Raw genomic sequence first — 17643 nt, forward strand, 5'->3', positions numbered from 1 at the left:
AATGAACGATTTATCTAAAATAAATTGAAGCTAAATATTTTCCATACAACTTTAGGAGAAGATATCCATCTTCTATTCCGACAATATGTGATTTCTTCTTGTCTAGGTGAGTCATACTCATAATTACTAAAGCTTACTCAATCATAACCTTCATATATATATATATATATATATATATATATATATATATATATATGTTTGAAACCATCTATAGTCGAACATACTTCAACAAATTAATATGACAATCTTAAGATGCAAGAAGGTAGGGATTGTACGGAATGACCAATATATTATCCAATGTACCACCTCTAGTAAATAACAGAATCTCCATTTTGTATTCTTGAATATATTAGGTATACGAATCATTATCACATATTGTAAGTTCTGCATAGTCTTTTGGGTAACTGGATTTGCATATGCGTCGATGATTTTTTTTCTTTCATACAGGCACAATCTGGATTGAGAATACCGCTACGGACCACTGATCATATGGTTTATTACAAGTGCTCTTAAGGATTGATTTTTCAACAGATAGTAGTTTTTCATGTACATATATTTGTCAAAATCTTATGGATCAAAATGGTCAATAATCTATAAGATATATGTGCGATAAGCCTCATTTATGGAATTCAATAACTTAAACTCTTGTGGTAGCTGAGCTGTAAATGCCGTCTTCCAAATGTTTTTTTGTAGTAGCATAAGCTTTGAGTTCAAGATTCTTGCTTTTAGATCTGCTCTATCCTGCACATTATGTGTGCTTAGTCCAACACCTCCTTCTCCCTCAGTTAAGCCTTGGCTTGAATCCTTCTTTTATGGCTTCCCAAATTGTCATTCTGGTTCTTCAATGGGCTTAACAATGATGCTTCCTTCTTTCTACCACTCACTCACATTGACATTACATTGGAAATAGAACACATTCTTTCCATCTCTCGTTGTTGATGCTTACTGAAGACGTGTCTTACTACAAGAGATTAGAAATGGAAGGCTAGTGGCATTATGGCCATTTTGATCCTTTTTATTACTTTTTTTTACATCTAGTTTGTTTTGACGTGTTTTTAGGTCTATCATAAAACATCTTCTCGTACTACTACGTAATCCGCAAATCCAGAATTAACGAAAATATACTTGGAAGATTGTTGTTGTTGAGAAACTGATTTTGTTTAACATCACTTGAAATGAACTAGCTAAATCCATACATAGTTACATAAATCAAAACTTTATTACACATAAATTCCAAACGATGACAACAAACACTGAAACATTATAAAAAAAACTTCTACCAAATAGATGCTAAACACATTCTCTTATACCATATCCTCACTTACTGAGTGGCAAAAGAAGTCTTCAGCCATGAACAATTGGTTTAAATTTGGCTTGTTGGATAGGCCACAGGTAGTGCATTGCTGAAAATAACTTCTTGAGGTAGAAGATGGTATTTAATTTCAAGATCCTCAAATATTTTCTTCAGTTCTAAAAGAAATCCAGATCTCCTCTTACTTTTTTCTCCATAGTCTTGGAAGTTAATCGTGTGGTTAACATAAACAGCAATCTTGATCGTGCTGACATTCTCAATCTCTTTCACCACTACACTGTGATCCGGATTCCAAATGGTGGGATTCTCTAATAAAAACCTGTATGGACACATAGCAACCAGACACATAATGCTAATCACTTTTTCGAATCCGATTACAGTCGTTATAATGAATGCTACAACGCTAGGGTGATTCTTGTATGGAAAAAAAAACTCAATGCAGTAAGAATTATCATTTGTCTCATTGAATGATTTCCCATTACTTTAATCTAGTATGTCCACATTTCTTTCTGCACTGTAACTTGATGATTACCACGATTAGCATCTTTAGCATATAAGACAAGCTTACTACGTCATCAGCTGAAACATAGCATATTTTGCATGATATACTAATATAACCCAAACCCATATTTTATCAAGATGAGAGAGAAAGGCACTTACATCTTTATTCTGTCTTTAAGCTCTCCAATCTTTGCTAATGGAGTCATAAAATCAATACAAAACTCCACCGTATCACCTTGACTTTCTGGGCTCCTATAAAAGTTACTGATTGGCTTCGTAGCCAAAACAGAATTAGGATAGTAAACTTTCTCCTTGTCAGGTTTCAACATGACGGTAGTCAAGATGTTCATTTCCTCAACCACAAACTGCAGAAAACAGTAAATTTCTACAGTTGACTTATGAAGACAAGACAAGAGAAGCTGTAAATAAAATCTTAAGGGAGATTAGTACCATGTTTCCATCAATCACACAACGATCCCCGACATCAAACGGATGTGTCACGAACACGAATATGATGGCTTCAAATATAGTCTTGCACGTGTTACCGAATATGAAAGCAGCTACAACAAGTTGCGATGAGAAGAAGAGAAGTAGCTTTGTTGATGCTAGCTCTGTGAGAAGAAGCCATAGTATGAAGAGTATAACAAGAAGGATTGCTGTGACAATCTTGTTCAACTGCTTAACAGCCGTCTTATTGTCATTCAAAGCATGTTGTAACTGTTGTCGGTCTTTGAATACCTTCACCTGTGGAAAAGAATATAACTACAATGTCAGAATTCCTGCTGAGTAACCACTCCAAGACGACAAAACATATACTCTCTCCGATTTATTTTTTCCTGCCAAAATAATATATAAATTTTCCCACGAAACTTGCAAGAAAGATTTTCAGAAATTAGTTTCGAAAAGTCAATCTTTAGGACACCAAATGAACCTCGCCGATAATGGACATGGTAATCCAATGGTTTCGAGATGAGCATTGAATGTTTTCTAAATTAACATGAATCTTGACAAATAAACCTACTAATTAGCAAATGAAGCCTCCATAAAAATGTGTGGACACATGCAACTGAAGACTCGAAACTCATCATAAGTGGGAGTAGGTTGGCTTCTTCGTACAAAATAGAACATAAATAAGAAATGAAGCTATTTTTTTTTATAAAATATTAATAAAAACGTATAATTTTTGAAAGGGTCTTTTGCCTAAAACCACCCCTCCAAATAGCCATATTCCCCTAAACCACCCCCATATTATATATTTGTCAAAAACCACTCTTTTAATGCCTTCCGTTACTAAAGTCACACCTCTCACTATAATCTGTTAAAAAAATCATTAGTGTGGGTGTGTGTGAGTACTACAATATTATTCCCCACATTAATTCCTCCTCCGTTGGGATTTCGAAGCCATTCCTGCACAAAATCCAACTCACCTCCTTTTGCTTTAGACCGAGTCCAACCCATCATGGTGAAGAAATTGAAAGAGAAAGTACTCGCCGCCGGCGGAGGAGAAAAGAAGCTTTAGTAGGCCTCGCCCGGAATTGCGCCGCCGAGCTCAAGCTCCTCGTCACTGCTCTCTTCCTCCTCTGCTCTCTCGCCACTCTCCTTCAGCTCCTCCCTTCTCGCTTCTCTTCCGACATCCGTCTCTGCCTCTCCTCCACCACCGCCGTCGCTGATAATGTTACCACTAACACTTCCTCCTCCAGTACTCCTCCCTTCAGATCCGCCGAACTCCTCCCTTCCGGCGTCATTAAACGCTCCTTTAACCCCGTCGGAGCCGCCGCATACTCTTTCATCCTAATGTCCGCCTACCGTGGCGCCCCAAACTCTTTTTCTGTCATTTCCTTATCCTCCAAGCCACTCCATGTCTACGGCCGCCCTTCCTACCTCTGCGAGTACCAAACCCACAACTCCTCCGCATCTGTTTCCGTCACCGGAACACAGATCCTTCCCGACTGGGGCTACGGACGAGTCTACACCGTCGTTGTCGTCAACTGCACCTTTTCCTCCCATGTCGGAGTTCCCTCCGGCGGCCGACTTCTCATCCACGCTACTTCAAATGGCGTCGCCGACCGCGATTTCAACACTACCGACTCAATCGAAGCCCTAATTGAGCCCTAATTCAACACTACCGGGTAATTGTACATGCCATGAACTCAATTTATTGCACTCTTTTGAAAACCCCCAAATCAATTGCCCACAAACCCTAACGAAATCACCCTGTGAAATAACGAACTCATGGCATGTACAATTAAATAAGTTAAAGTGAATTAAACAGGCGCGTGACACCCACACACGCACACTAACGATTTTGTTAACAAAACATAGGAAGAGGTGTGATTTTAGTAAAAGAAGACATTAAAAATTAATTTTTCACAAATATATAATATGACAGTGGTTTAGGAAATATAGTTATTTGGAGGGGTGATTTTTAACAAAGACCCTTTTTGAAAAGTCAATTAACTTCTTGGCTTTCTTAGTAATAAGGAAGTGTAATCTGGTCCCAAAATCAATTTTCTTAATTTTGTTTCAATCAAATTATGTTTTTTTTTAGTTTTGTTGTGAACCCTAGAATGACCTGTTATATCAATGGAGGGAGTATCAAGTTTACATTTTACGGAGGAATAAAAGCAAGCTCTTTAATTTGGACTTGCAAAAAATAAAAATAAAACTTTTTTAATAAAACTATTTTACATTCAAACAAATTAATTTTAATCTTTTTTCACATACTCTACCTTTTTAAAACAAGTAACTAATATTAAAGTAACTAATCTATTTGAATTTAGTTTTTAATAAATACATAAACTTTTACACTATTAGACTAGTACTAGTCTCAGACTTGTGTCGATCATGGGAGCGATAATTTTAAATATTAATGTAGATGCATAAATAAAAAGTTAATAAAGACTATTATACAATTCTCATTATAGAAAATAATAACATAATTTATCACATATTTTTTTATTTCAAATGAAAAGAAAATCATATAAATCTGTAAGAAATTGAGGATTCAACGTTTAGTAGTATATAATCTTAATTTTTTCATAGATTTGAAATTCATGTTTTTAAAGATTAATTTTAAGTGAGTTTTAAAAAAATTTAAATGTATTATTGATGTGATACCAAATAATATATGTTAATAATTTTTTTAAATACATTGTTAACGTTGATCAATGAATGGTTGATATATGATAGAGCAAAACTCAACTTTAATAATTAGATATAGATACATGAATTTTTCAAAATATTTTTTAATCAAAGATAATTCCAAATAAAAATTTCTTATAAATAATAAAATCATTATAAAAACACACGCACCAAATAAACTCCAAATTGATCATGAGAGATAGTTCTTACCACCCACTTTCTGAAAGCTGTTATACTTATTTCCCCTTTCTCATTTGGCTCAAAATTCGGGAACAGAAGATCCACTTCCTGCTCCAACATGAACTTCTGGAAGTCCCTCCTCTCTATAAAGCTGGAAAAACAGATGTTTAAAACTGTTAACTAAGTGATCGTAGAGAAGAAGGAGGAGGAAGAGAAGGAGGAAAATTAAGCAAATTACTCTTTGTTTTCATCTTTATAAAAGGTGATATTCTCGAATATTCTAACAGCAGTGACAAAAGCTTGCTCCTCACTGGTGATCTCATCATCATCAAGCTCAACACCGCCCTCCACATGATCCTCTTCAAGCATACCCGACATGGTAGACAGGCCCGAATTGGAGACTACGTCAACCAAAAGCTGCATGGTGTAAGATGGAACCTTGTTCTTCTTCATTTGATGAAGCTTCCCAACATCAATCACTTTCTTCTCTTTTGAAGACTTGGCATTTTCAGAAGTAGTAGGCTGTGGCGGCACAGTAAACGCCATTACAGGCCTACCAGAGAGGACCTGGAGAGCATAATGATGGAAAACCGAGTCCTGAATCCGGCCAAAGAACCGGTTCAAGTGGAATGAGGCTGAGAGGATCTTTAACAGAGTGGTCTTCATCAACCACGCAAAAGAGCCAATAAGCAAGGATGCAAGTGACCATGTCACAAAATCAAGAACATTCTTGGCTTTGGAAGATGAATGATGGACGTCAGACTTGAATAACGCAACCCAAGTGGCTAAAACCACAGCAATCCAGATGAAAACCTCAACACTTTTCTTCAAAGCATGGGTGTAATAGACCAAATTCTTCCTCAGAATGAACTTCCACTCAATGAAAAAGACAGCCAAGTGAACAACCCATTGGGTGATCAACAACCCGGAGAAGATCACCATCAAAAGCACAAACCATTTCCATAGCCTAAGCCCATAAAACTTAACCCCGCGCATACCCTCAACAGTGAAGCTACAAACCAAACAAGTCAAAATGGTGAAGAAGATAACGAACTGAACCAGAAACTTAACTGTCATTCTCATCTGATTGCGGGCGTTCAACTGAGCAGTCACCCTCCTGTAAACCTCTCTTTCATCAGGACCATCTTTTCCCTCTCCTTTCCTTCCTGAACCGCTAATGCGTTGAGAGCCAGTTGCAGAAGGAACATTGGTCTCGGCATCGCCAACTCTAGATTTGGATCTATTGAAAGTATTTCGGCGGCTCAAACCCGGACCTGATTCAGTGGGGATTTTATTAAGGTTTTGGTCTGGAGGAATCGAAATAGCACAGTCGTGCTGTTGGGGTTTGGAGGTGAGGTTTATCTCACCTCCTCCAATGGCTGCCATGGGTGGGGGACCCTGTGGAGTGAATAACACGGGAATGGAAATGAAGAATAAGAAGGTTTTGGAAAGATGGTTGTCTGATGGTTTTATGCAGCTAACGGAGAATGCAATGCAAGGGTTTTATAGAAGTAGAAGAAGAGAGGACAAACGAGAGAGGGGAGGGAGTGGCGGTAACATAGGAAAAAGGAAACATTTTTTAATCATTGATATATGATTATTTACAATCGACAGATTGACAGCGATTTTGTTATATAAGAAAAGACTGAGAGACCGAGAATCACTCGGCAAGTGACAAAATCGTTAAACACAGCATTATCAAGTTAAAAAACTACCAAACCAGCTAAGAAGATATCCCAACATAATGGAGCTCAAAACTTGTCTGTCTAACTCTAATCTCTATTCTATTCGGATGATTAGGTACGCCATGTTTGTAACACTCAGCAACAACAAAAACAGCTTCTTCCATTTTTAGAAAGAAGAGCGTTGCTCTCACAATATATATTAATATTAAAAATATTGAACTGTAAAAGGATTAAACGTGACGTAGCTTGTCACCTTAAATCCTCATCCAGAATTTCCATAAACACCCTCTGTAGCAGACGATAGACGAAATAACAAGTGGAAACCAAAATCAGGGGAAGGCAATGAGTCCGCCACTAGATTGGTCTCCCGGAAGACATGCCGGACCTGGGAAACCCATTCCCTACAAATTCAGCCTTTCATTGTAGCAATGAGACTCATGATGGGATGACAACGATCCATAGATTTGTTTAGAAGCAAAAGCGCTTAATTCGAATCTGTTTCGGAACAAACCCTCTTGAAGACAAGATTCTAGGCAATGGTCATGCCTAAGACGATCCCTGACATCTCGGCCATTGGAAGTGATAAAATGCCAATATTATGGGAAAAAAACCACCAATCCACTTACCTTGAGTGTTTCCGAGGACTCCAATTGCGCTTGCTCTTCCTTGACGTATGGATCGCCCCATCAGTATTAATCTTGATGCAACCATTCAGAGGAGTATACGAAGAGATCATAGAAACTTGTCTCACCATGCCAACCGCATTGTCCTCCCTGGCAGCTTCACAAGGCTTGAATACAGTCCCCATTGTCGCCACAAATTCTTCTCAGTCATAGACCCATCTATTCCTCCACTTCTAGATATGCCAAATGACGGTAGTAAAAGTATTCGGTCTCGGAAACCCATTAGGTGTGACAGTAAGGTACTCTCTCATCCAAACCGCAAAATCTAGGTTGAAGAAGTCCGAGAGGACAAGGCTCAGTTGAAGAGCTCCCACAAATCTCTAGCCGCGAAACAGTCTCTCAATGCATGGGAAAAAGATCATGGTGTCCCCGAGCACCGAGGACAATCGGCCATGCTAGCAAAGTGACTTCTCAATCTCTCTGCATTGGTACCCTTGATGGTTAACCATGTGAAAAATCGTGCTCGTTCCCGTACTCTCAATCTCCAAATATGGTTAAAAGTAGAAAAGTTAATTGAAGCCTCGTTACCTTTGTCATGAACGGTGTCATAGGCCAAGGCAACACTAAAGTTACCATTTGGGTAATGCGTTCAAGAGAGACAATCATGAGCAGCACTCACCTCTCAAACACTGTGAGCGGCAATCTGGACCATTACCTCCAAGGGAAATACGTTCTTAAAGAGGAAATATTTACAGCTCGTAGCATGTTTCTGATAAGTTCTCACCATAGTCTCGACACACTGCTCATCAATATGAGAAAGATCCCACTGCGCAAGCCATCTTTTAGTGACCCACAAGTGGAGCCGCAAACTTGGCTAGTTGGTTGTTGCCAAGCATCCTCCACGAGCCCTTGTTGATGACAACTCCCAGGCTACACTTCATAGCTCTCCAAATGATCCACGAGTGACTTCTTTTCACAAAAGTCGAGCGTCTCCTAATATTTTCACATAAGTTCTCACCATAGAGCTCTTTTGTCATTCTTCCTCAAACAGGTAAGTACTTGTAACTCTAAGATTTTTGCGTCTCCTAATATTTTCAGTCAAGTTAATTGATCAAATTAGGAGTGCAAGTGGGATGCAAGTCACCGAGGACCTTCACATCTACCTTGGGACCTTCACAAGTCTATCAGGAAATGACGTTCGAGCCTCTTTTACGAAACATCAACGCTCGACTTAGTGGTTGGAGAGTGACTTCTTTTCACTCTCCAACCACGAAAGATCATCACTGCCATGTAAAATTCTCCAAGCGGTTTCACCATTGAGAGCAAGATTAAGTTCAACCATTCTATTAATACAAAGCCCACCAAGATTTATCAGCTTGCTAATCTCATTCCAAGTCACCATGTGCATCTTCCTCACTCACTCACAATCTCCCCAAATGAAGGATCTAGTGACCATGCCGATCTTGTCACACGTGGAAATGGGCACTGGAATTGCCGCCATTGTGTACACCGGTAGAGAATTGAGCATTGACTTGGCAAGGTCCACACGACCCCCAAGGCTAAGGTGTCGACTTCTCCAACCACTAAGTCGAGCGTTGATGTTTCGTAAAAGAGGCTCGAACGTCATTTCCTGATAGACTTGTGAAGGTCCCAAGGTAGATGTGAAGGTCCTCGGTGACTTGCATCCCACTTGCACTCCTAATTTGATCAATTAACTTGACTGAAAATATTAGGAGACGCAAAAATCTTAGAGTTACAAGTACTTACCTGCTTGAGGAAGAATGACAAAAGAGCTCTAAGCACCAATTGATCTATTCTACTTGAACAATCAATGCTTCCTTGTAAGAAGGATGTCATTCACAAACATGATATGTGAGATTAACGGGCCTCCAAAGGAGGTTAAAACGGACTTCCACATGTTTGTCATCAAGCTTCAACATGCAAAGTGTACTGCTAATGCCATTGCGGATGCACATGCTTGCTTAGCCGTCCAATCAGATTCTATTTTTCTGAATTTTTGTGTTGTCCTACTTCCATTTCTAGCTCTTCTAAGGCACCTTTTGCTTCTTCTTAACATAATTAATATTCTAAAAAAACCCTAGGTTAAGAGAGAGTTCGTCGTCGTGCACCTTTGTGTGTCTCATCTTTTTCATCCCTTCCATTCTCAGTGAAGGGGCTGGGTTGTCCTCGCCAATTTGTGCGAGTTTCTCAGATCAAGTCACGTGGATTGAGGTTTGACAAGGTTGGTTTGAGTAGTTGCTCCCGTAAGGGGGTCGGTTGCAGAGGGACACAATGGAATCGAGGCTGAGGATGGATGAAGTGGGTAATAGCAGGAATCTACATCTAACTGCTGAATAATGTATTACGGTGGTGGAGGACCCAAATGAACAAGTCGCGGAGCGTCCGACGAATACGACAATACTGGTGGGTTCCCTGATTACCTCAAGGCCTTTTAACACTTTTGCCCTTAGATCCACAATGAAGGGAGAATGGAAATTGAAGAAGGGATTTGCATTCCGGGAAATAAGGAATAACCTATTCCTGTTTCAGTTCGCATACGGGTTGGAGAAGGACAGAGTTCTGAAAGGGGGGTCGTGGGCATTCGAAAAATCGCTTCTAATGCTGAAAGAACCAGGTAACGATCAACCCTCCCAGATGAAATTTGTTTCTGCTGTGTTCTGGGTTTGTTTTTATGACATTCGATGCCGATGCATAATCTGGAGATGGCAAAGAAATTGGGGGCATCAATGGGGAAAGTTGTTGAAGTCGATGAAAAGGATTTACTGCTCTGCGGGAGGTTCATTAGGGTAAGGGTGTCAATTGACATTACTAAACCTCTGGGAAGAGGTGTGGTCATTCAGTGTGGGGTGGGGGGGGAGAAAATGTGGATTGAGGTGAAGTACGAAAGATTACCGAATTTCTGTTATGCGTGTGGAAGGTTGGGACACGTTGATATCGATTGTGAGGATGAAAGTGCTAGAAATTTTCAGAATGAATATGGGGAATGGATGAGAGCTTCTTCGATGAAGATGATGGAGAGAACATCACAGGAGTGGTCGAGAGACAAAGAAGTGCATCTTGCCATGAAGGAAATCAAAGGGGGAACAAGCACATCTTCGTCTTCTAATTCAGTCAGAAAATCCCTTCAAAGTTTGCCGGAGGAGTTCGATTGGCATGAGGAAAATGAGGATTGGTGCCAGGGTGCGAAGGGTGTAGAAGTGATTGAGGAAGCTGCACAAGAGGTGGAACGGTTGATGCTGAGGAAGGAAACTGAAAGTGTTACCGATAGTGAGAAAGTTGATGGAGGAACTAAAGGGGCTGATGTGAGGAAACAGGGAAATGGGAGGTCTGGCAAGGAGATTAATGCAAAGTTGTTGGCGATTACAAACGATAAGAAGAAAGGAAAGTCCGTGGAGAACGGAAGAGGAACCAGGGAGTTTGACACATACCCGAGTGAGTCAGAGGAGACTGAAAAGAAGGAAAAGAAGTGGAAGAGGAGGGCACGACAGGAAGCTGCAACCAAGAGTAATGAGGAAAAAGCGGGGCAAAAGAGGAAAGAGAAAACAATCGGGGACCCAATGGAGATAGCTGCGGCGGTGGAGGTGGAGGAGAGTATAGGAGGCACGAAGAAAAGGAGGAGAATGGAGTTGGACAACACTGGATTGGCATCGGCGCGGGAGGAGAGTTTCCTCCCCCGTCGGGAATAATGAGTATCATTAGCTACAACTGCTGTGGGATGGGGAAGGCCTTGACGGTTACTAGGCTCACTAATTTAGTGAGAGCGAATGCCCCAAAGTTGTTGTTTCTTATGGAGAATAATTGTAACAGTAAGAATATGGAGAAAATTAAGATGAGACTGGGTTTTAAGTATGGTTTTCATGTTGAATGTATGGGAAGGTCAGGTAGTTTAAGTTTAATGTGGGAAGAATGTGTTGATGTGAAGTTGGTGTCCTATACGGCACATCATATCGACGCCCTTGTGTCGATCAACGTCGAGAGGAAGGTTTGGCGTTTGACAGGGATGTATGGATGGGCAAATCATGGGAAAAAGCAGTGCACCCTTGATCTGATTTCGAGGCTCAGTGTAGACCCGCATGAGGGTTGGTTATGCCTTGGGGATTTCAACCTACTTTTCAATATGGAGTATAAACGTGGAGGATTACAAGTGGATGTGAGGGAGGTGTTGAATTCTAGAACGGTGATGGAGGAATGCGGACTACGAGAATTGGGTTTTCATGGTCATAGGTTCACGTGGGACAATGGTAGGGGAGGGGAGGGGAGGAGTTCATCCAAGAGAGGATTGACCTGGCTTTTGCCAACGAAGAATGGTGTAGTAGTTTCCCAAATGCATCCGTAGTTCATCTGGAGCGATGTGGCTCTGACCATGTTCCGAACAAGTGTATTTTGGAGGAAATGGATTCAATCGAGGGTCCGAAGGTTCCGAGACCATTCCGTTTTGAAACAATTTGGTTGGACGATGATATGTGCGGGGAGGTGATTTGAAACGCTTGGCAGGGCTCTACGGACGAAATAGGCTAGGGGAGTGTGGGAGTTAAGATCGCTAGGTGTGCTAGGGACCTCAAGGAGTGGGATTACAAATGTTTTGGGAATGTTAATATACAACTGTGGTTAATCAGAGAAGAGTTATGGGCTATGAACAAGAAGGGGATGAATGGTAATCTGATTCGCAGGAGGAAAGAACTTGAAGGGAAGGAAAGAGAGCTAATGGGGAGGGAGGAGGCAATGTGGCTACAAAGATCTAAAGCGAATGAATTCAAATGGGGAGATAGTAACACGTCGTACTTTCATAGGAAAGCCACGGGGAGAAAGTGAATGAACCACCTTAAAAAATTAATCGCTGAGGAGGGGATGGAACGGAGAACTTATGGGGGAATGGAGGATGTCGCACGAAAGTATTTTTCTAGCTTGTTTGAATCTACGTTCAAACCTGAATCCATGTGTGCTTGTGATGGTATTGCACCAATTGTGTCAGATGAGAATAACAAGGAGCTCCTAGCCCCATTCATGCAAGAAGAGGTTAAAGATACTTTCTTTTCTATTCATCCAACTAAACTCTGGGTCGTGGTGGCAGGTCGGGACTCTTTTTTCAAAGATTCTGGCATGTGATTGGGAACGAGGTTACTAAGTTCATCCTCTCTGTTCTTAATGGTGCTGAATTTCCCACTTTCTTAAATGATACTTACATTGCCTTGATTCCAAAAGTAGACGAGCCTTGCAGGATGACGGAGTTGACCTATTAGCTTGTGTAATGTTCTGTACAAAGTAATATCTAAGATCTTGGCGAACAGGCTGAAAGTTTGTCTTCACAAGATTGTTTCCGAATCTCAGAGTGCCTTTGTCCCGGGGAGACTCATAACCGACAATGTGCTGGTTGCTCTCGAGTTATTCCACCATATGAAGACAAAGCGAAAGGGGAAGAAGAGTTATATGGCTCTTAAGCTCGATATAGCAAAGGTGTAAGATAGGGTGGAATAGACATTCATGGAGCACTCTTTGAGGACCTTGGGTGACTTCCCCATTTTGGTTTGTTCTATGCGCTAAATCCCTCTCGAGAATGATCAAGAGGAGCGAAGTGGCTGGTAGACTCCATGGCATCCGAATTGTGCAGGATGAACCTTCGGTTTCGCACATTTTCTTTGTAGTGGATACCTGTCAACAAAGTGCTGAATTTGTTAGCATCCTCCAAGCATTTGGAGAAGCGTCCGATCAACAGGTGAATTACCAGAAATCGGAGCTTTCATTTAGCAAGAATGTGCAGCTGGATAGGCGGATGGAAATTCAATCACGATTGGGAGTGAGAGAGGTGGAGAAACACGAAAAATATTTGGGGTTGCCAACCATGGTGGTTAGATCGAAGAAATTATTTTTGGTCACTCAAAGAAAGGATACTAAAGAAGGTGTGCGGGTGGAACACCAGAATGCTCTTTAAAGCCGGAAAAGAGTTCCTCATCAAGTCCATCGCCCAGGCGATTCCGAATTTTACGATGTCGTGCTTTCTCCTCCCGGACAACCTTTGTTTGGATATTGAGCAGATTTTATGTGATTATTGGTGGGGCAATGCTAGCAACTCCAAGAAGACGCACTGGTTGAGATGGAAGAGAATGTGCAAGCCAAAATACTTGGATGGTATCGGTTTTAGAGATCTTGGTATGTTTAACTTCGGTCATCTTGCAAAACAAGGGTGGAGAATCTTGAAAGACCCTTCCTCTTTGGTAGCCCGGCTCTTAAAGGCAAAGTACTTTCCTCGTGGGGAGTTCATTGATGCCCCGGATGGTAAATCCCCAAGCTATACATGGAGAAGCATCTGCGCTGGTAGAGAAGTGTTGAAACAAGGCTTACGATGGAGGTGGGTAATGGAAACAATATCATGACATGGGAAGATAGGTGGCTCCCTAGACCAAGTTCATTCAAACCTGTCAGTAGAACGGGATGTCCACCGCTGGTAAAGCTCATCGAATATATAGATTAGGATAGAGAGTGCGGAATGAGGAAAAGATATGGCCGAGTTTGCAGCTTCTGATGTTGATACGGTCCTCGGTATTACACTCTTGGACCCAACATGTAGTGATGAACTAGTTTGGCACTACGCGAAGGATGGCCACCTTAACGTGAGGTCTGCTTACAAACTCTTAATCAAAGGTCAATTAAGAAAAGTGGAGAGTGAGTCTTCGACCTCGGATTCAGGTAATGAGAAAATGTGGAGGAAGCTTTGGGACCTATGTGTGCCGCCGAGGGTCAAATCTTTCCTTTGGAGGGCATGTAAGGAGATCCTTCCGATGAAAGCTAATCTGGAGCGGAGAAACATTACCCCAGATGCTAAATGTGAGTGGTGTGGTGGCGTGGAATCGACTATCCATGCAATTTTCAAGTGCCGGGAACAAACTGCATTATGGAAAGTATGCCCAAAGCTGAGCAAATGGGGAAGAAGGGGGGACTCAATGTGGGAAGTGGTTTGTAATGCACAACACTATCTGAGGGGCGAGGACTTTGAACTGTGGGTTCTGATCTGCTGGCGGGCTCGGAGGGCTCGAAATTAGAAACTATTTTAAGGGAAGGATTTGGAGGTATAGTGTTGTTCAAGAGTGTAACCAGATGCTGCAGAATTTTCAGAGAAGCAGGTTGCACGTTAACATGGGTGGAACAAAACCGGTGTGAATTGAAAAGTGGCAACTTCCAACTACTGGTTGGATAAAAGCGAATTGCGATGCTGTAGTTTCTAAGAAAGATGGGATGGATATCGGATTTTGTCGCCAGAAATTCGACAGGGAGAGTGGTGTTTTTGGGGTCTAGACGGGCGACGTTTTTGAGGATCCAGAGATTGCTGAAGCTGAGGTGGTGCGATGGACCCTTCAATGCTGCATGGAACGAGGATTCCGGAAAATATGTATCGAATCGGATGCGTACGCTGTTATTAATAAGATTCGAAAGAAGAAAAGGTGGGGAGGCGCGCTGTGATGGAACTGCAGAAGATTGGGGTTATGGCTAGGAGCTGTGGCGAGTGCGCTTGGACGCATGTTCGTAGGGATGGTAATAGACCGGCACATTTCTTAGCTAGTTTGAAGCCGCCGACAATGATGTATTGTGATTTCGATCCTGGATTTTCACATGTTTTCAACGAACTCTGTAATTCTGATTGTGTTGGAATGTATTAGTGGAAGTTTGGTTGCTAAAAAAACATAATTAATAGCAAAAGCAATGATCCTCATTCTTGACAAAAAGGATACGAAAGATTGTTTTATTAAGAAAATCTTATCATTTTAAAAAAGTTTTCTTTTTCAGGATCTTACCATTCAAATCAGGTGGAATGTATTTAGAAATTCTCTCTTACTAAGACTAAGTAGAGTAGATATGTTTAAATATATCTTCTTTAATAAGTGTGTAAAAATATATTTGTACATGGATAGGTTTGGGATGAATATAGGCCAGGTCAAATTTTTAATTTTATCCATTTATACTAGCCTAGCTATATCCGCCCATATAAAATGGGATAATTTCTATATCCATACCTGTGTACTGTGTTTTTGACGGCAGATTGACCAACATGATACCCGTTTTTCCTATTTTATTAAATCTTCTCATATATAAATATACAAATTAACAACCTAAAAACCTATGAAATAGCGTATTAGAATTTTACAAAATCTAAAAATACGGTTGGAAAGTCGATTTTTTATGTGTTTGCTGGAAAGAATCAATATAGATTGTTAGAGTTCAATCATCAAATCTTATTATGTGGTTTATATACGTGAGACATATCCTAATTTTTGACGATATACTTACTTTACTTATTTTAATAACAATAATATGGGTGATATTCTTACTCTACTTCACCACTTATTGTTAGTCATAAGTAAGTATATATTTTATAAAAATTTATGGGCATGTCGGGCCTGTCCGCTTGGACTTTTTTCTAAAATTATGTCCATTTCATTTTAATATGGACATTTCATGTCCAACTCGGATAAGAAAAAATCGGTGTTCAAACCCGACCGTATTCTATGACGGGCCGGACATGCCTATCCGTCTTTGAACGGGTCTGTGTATAATCCTAGGATAATAAATCATTAGTTTTAGGAAAAAATACATTAAAATGATTATAGCTTATTTCATCATCATTTCAAAGTATAAGTATTTAATTAACTTTTCAAAATCTGGTAATTTTCGCTAGTCCTATCTAAAGTTAATTTAATTTATGTTAGTGCTGATAAAAAGGTAATGATAGTTTTATTAATTAGATCTTAGCGGATATGAAAATTAATGTAATTATCAATTGGTATATAAATAGATATAATATTACTCCTGTCATAAATGAAGAGAATAGAGAAAAATATTAGTGAAGAGAGTCTTGTGTTATTAGGCTTCTAATGAGAACCTTTTATAGGAGTTACAAAGCTTGATTCATTAGCTAACTATAGGATTTACATAAGCATGCCTAATATACATTCAATATAATAATATTATAACACTACCCCTTGGATGTATATTACTAATTACCTCATTAAAAAATTTGTCTTATAAAACTCAGTGGAATAAAAAAAGACTAAGAAAAAAAAGTGCAGTTGTATTTCTCCCTCTCATTTGAAAATTCCATAAAGGCAAACCAATATAGATAAGCATATAATGAAATTAAGTATTTATACATACATTTGGTCAAAACATATACTATGATTTGAGTATGCGTGAGTTGAATATTCTCAACTTTACCAATCAACATCATTAACTTTTATCGTTTTCCAAGAAACATCAATACATATTACTTCTATTATAAGTGTTTATATATATAAGGATATTGTTAAAGAATATCTCAATTTCGATTCCTTTCAAAATGGATTGTAACCAACAACCCTTACTTGTACTTTAAGTCATTTCATGTAACTTTGGATACGAGATTTCTTGATCATTATATCTCAATCTCGTTGGATATCATTCGTAAATATATTAACAACAACTTAACTCTGCTAATTAATTTTGAAGGACATCAAACTACAGTCTTCTACACTTCAAGTTTATTTAAGTATTTTCTTGTGAATGATTGATTTGTAGTTACTACAAGAACATCAAAAAAATGAGCTAGCATTTTAGTTAGTGAATGCAACCAATAATATGTTGTACCTTTAGTGCATGATTTGTTTGAACTTCGAGTTCTTCTTCACTAATCCAATGAATCTAGTCATATCGAAGATTTGCATTTCCCTACAACGCCTTATACTTATAGCCGTCTTCTCCACTTCCTCCAAAATTAGGATTTTATCTCAATAAAATGATTATCTTGATACCAAGCGATCACCCAAAATAAGCTCTAGGTATACAATAATCCACAAAGCTCATGCCCCTTGTACAATCCCACTTTTCCTTTGATGCATTACTTTAGTTTGTTTAGGGATGAATAGGACGTACATCGAATATATTTATCAATCTTGTAGAGATAAGCTTCAATGGGGAGAATGTATCATTGTCAATCGAATCAAATTTAATTATGGAATGAAATTTTGCCTAATCCATATGCAATGGAGGAGCCACATTGAGACGAGGAGGGGCCTAATCCCCTCTTGACCTCCAACGGAACGATTATATGTAGTAGTTATACTGCCTGATTATAGTCGTTATTGAAGGAAATTAAACTTGTTAAATATCGTTGAATATAGGGAAGATGACAAGGTGCTTGCTCAATTTTCTATTA

At 39.6% G+C, this 17643-nt stretch overlaps 2 protein-coding genes across 2 annotated transcripts; one reads left to right on the forward strand and one right to left on the reverse strand.

Moving 5' to 3' along the window:
- Window positions 1–1363: 1363 nt before the first annotated feature.
- Window positions 1364–6520, reverse strand: LOC141247489 (uncharacterized). The gene is made up of 5 exons (XM_073669221.1): window positions 5373–6520; window positions 5165–5285; window positions 2264–2557; window positions 1973–2178; window positions 1364–1631 (listed from the first exon to the last, which is right to left on the reverse strand). The coding sequence occupies exons 1-5, from the start codon at window positions 6518–6520 to the stop codon at window positions 1364–1366; spliced, it is 2037 nt and encodes a 678-aa protein (XP_073525322.1).
- Window positions 6521–13447: 6927 nt separating this feature from the next.
- On the forward strand, window positions 13448–13834 carry LOC141247490 (uncharacterized). Its single transcript, XM_073669222.1, has one exon. The coding sequence runs from the start codon at window positions 13448–13450 to the stop codon at window positions 13832–13834; it is 387 nt and encodes a 128-aa protein (XP_073525323.1).
- The last annotated feature ends 3809 nt before the right edge of the window (window positions 13835–17643 follow it).

Source organism: Phyllobates terribilis, unplaced genomic scaffold (assembly GCF_046119375.1).
Source record: "Phyllobates terribilis strain yellow unplaced genomic scaffold, ASM4611937v1 Scaffold_3012__1_contigs__length_94312, whole genome shotgun sequence".
Lineage (NCBI taxonomy): Eukaryota > Metazoa > Chordata > Amphibia > Anura > Dendrobatidae > Phyllobates > Phyllobates terribilis.

Coding starts and splice junctions, on each gene's coding strand:
- LOC141247490 (XM_073669222.1), top strand. CDS start 13,448: ATGTCGTGCTTTCTCCTCCCGGACAACCTTTGTTTGGATATTGAGCAG.
- LOC141247489 (XM_073669221.1), bottom strand. CDS start 6,520: ATGGCAGCCATTGGAGGAGGTGAGATAAACCTCACCTCCAAACCCCAA. Junction 2,179..2,263: donor GTGTGATTGATGGAAACATG/GTACTAATCTCC, acceptor TGTTTTCTGCAG/TTTGTGGTTGAGGAAATGAA. Junction 1,632..1,972: donor CTTAAAGACAGAATAAAGAT/GTAAGTGCCTTT, acceptor GTGTCCATACAG/GTTTTTATTAGAGAATCCCA.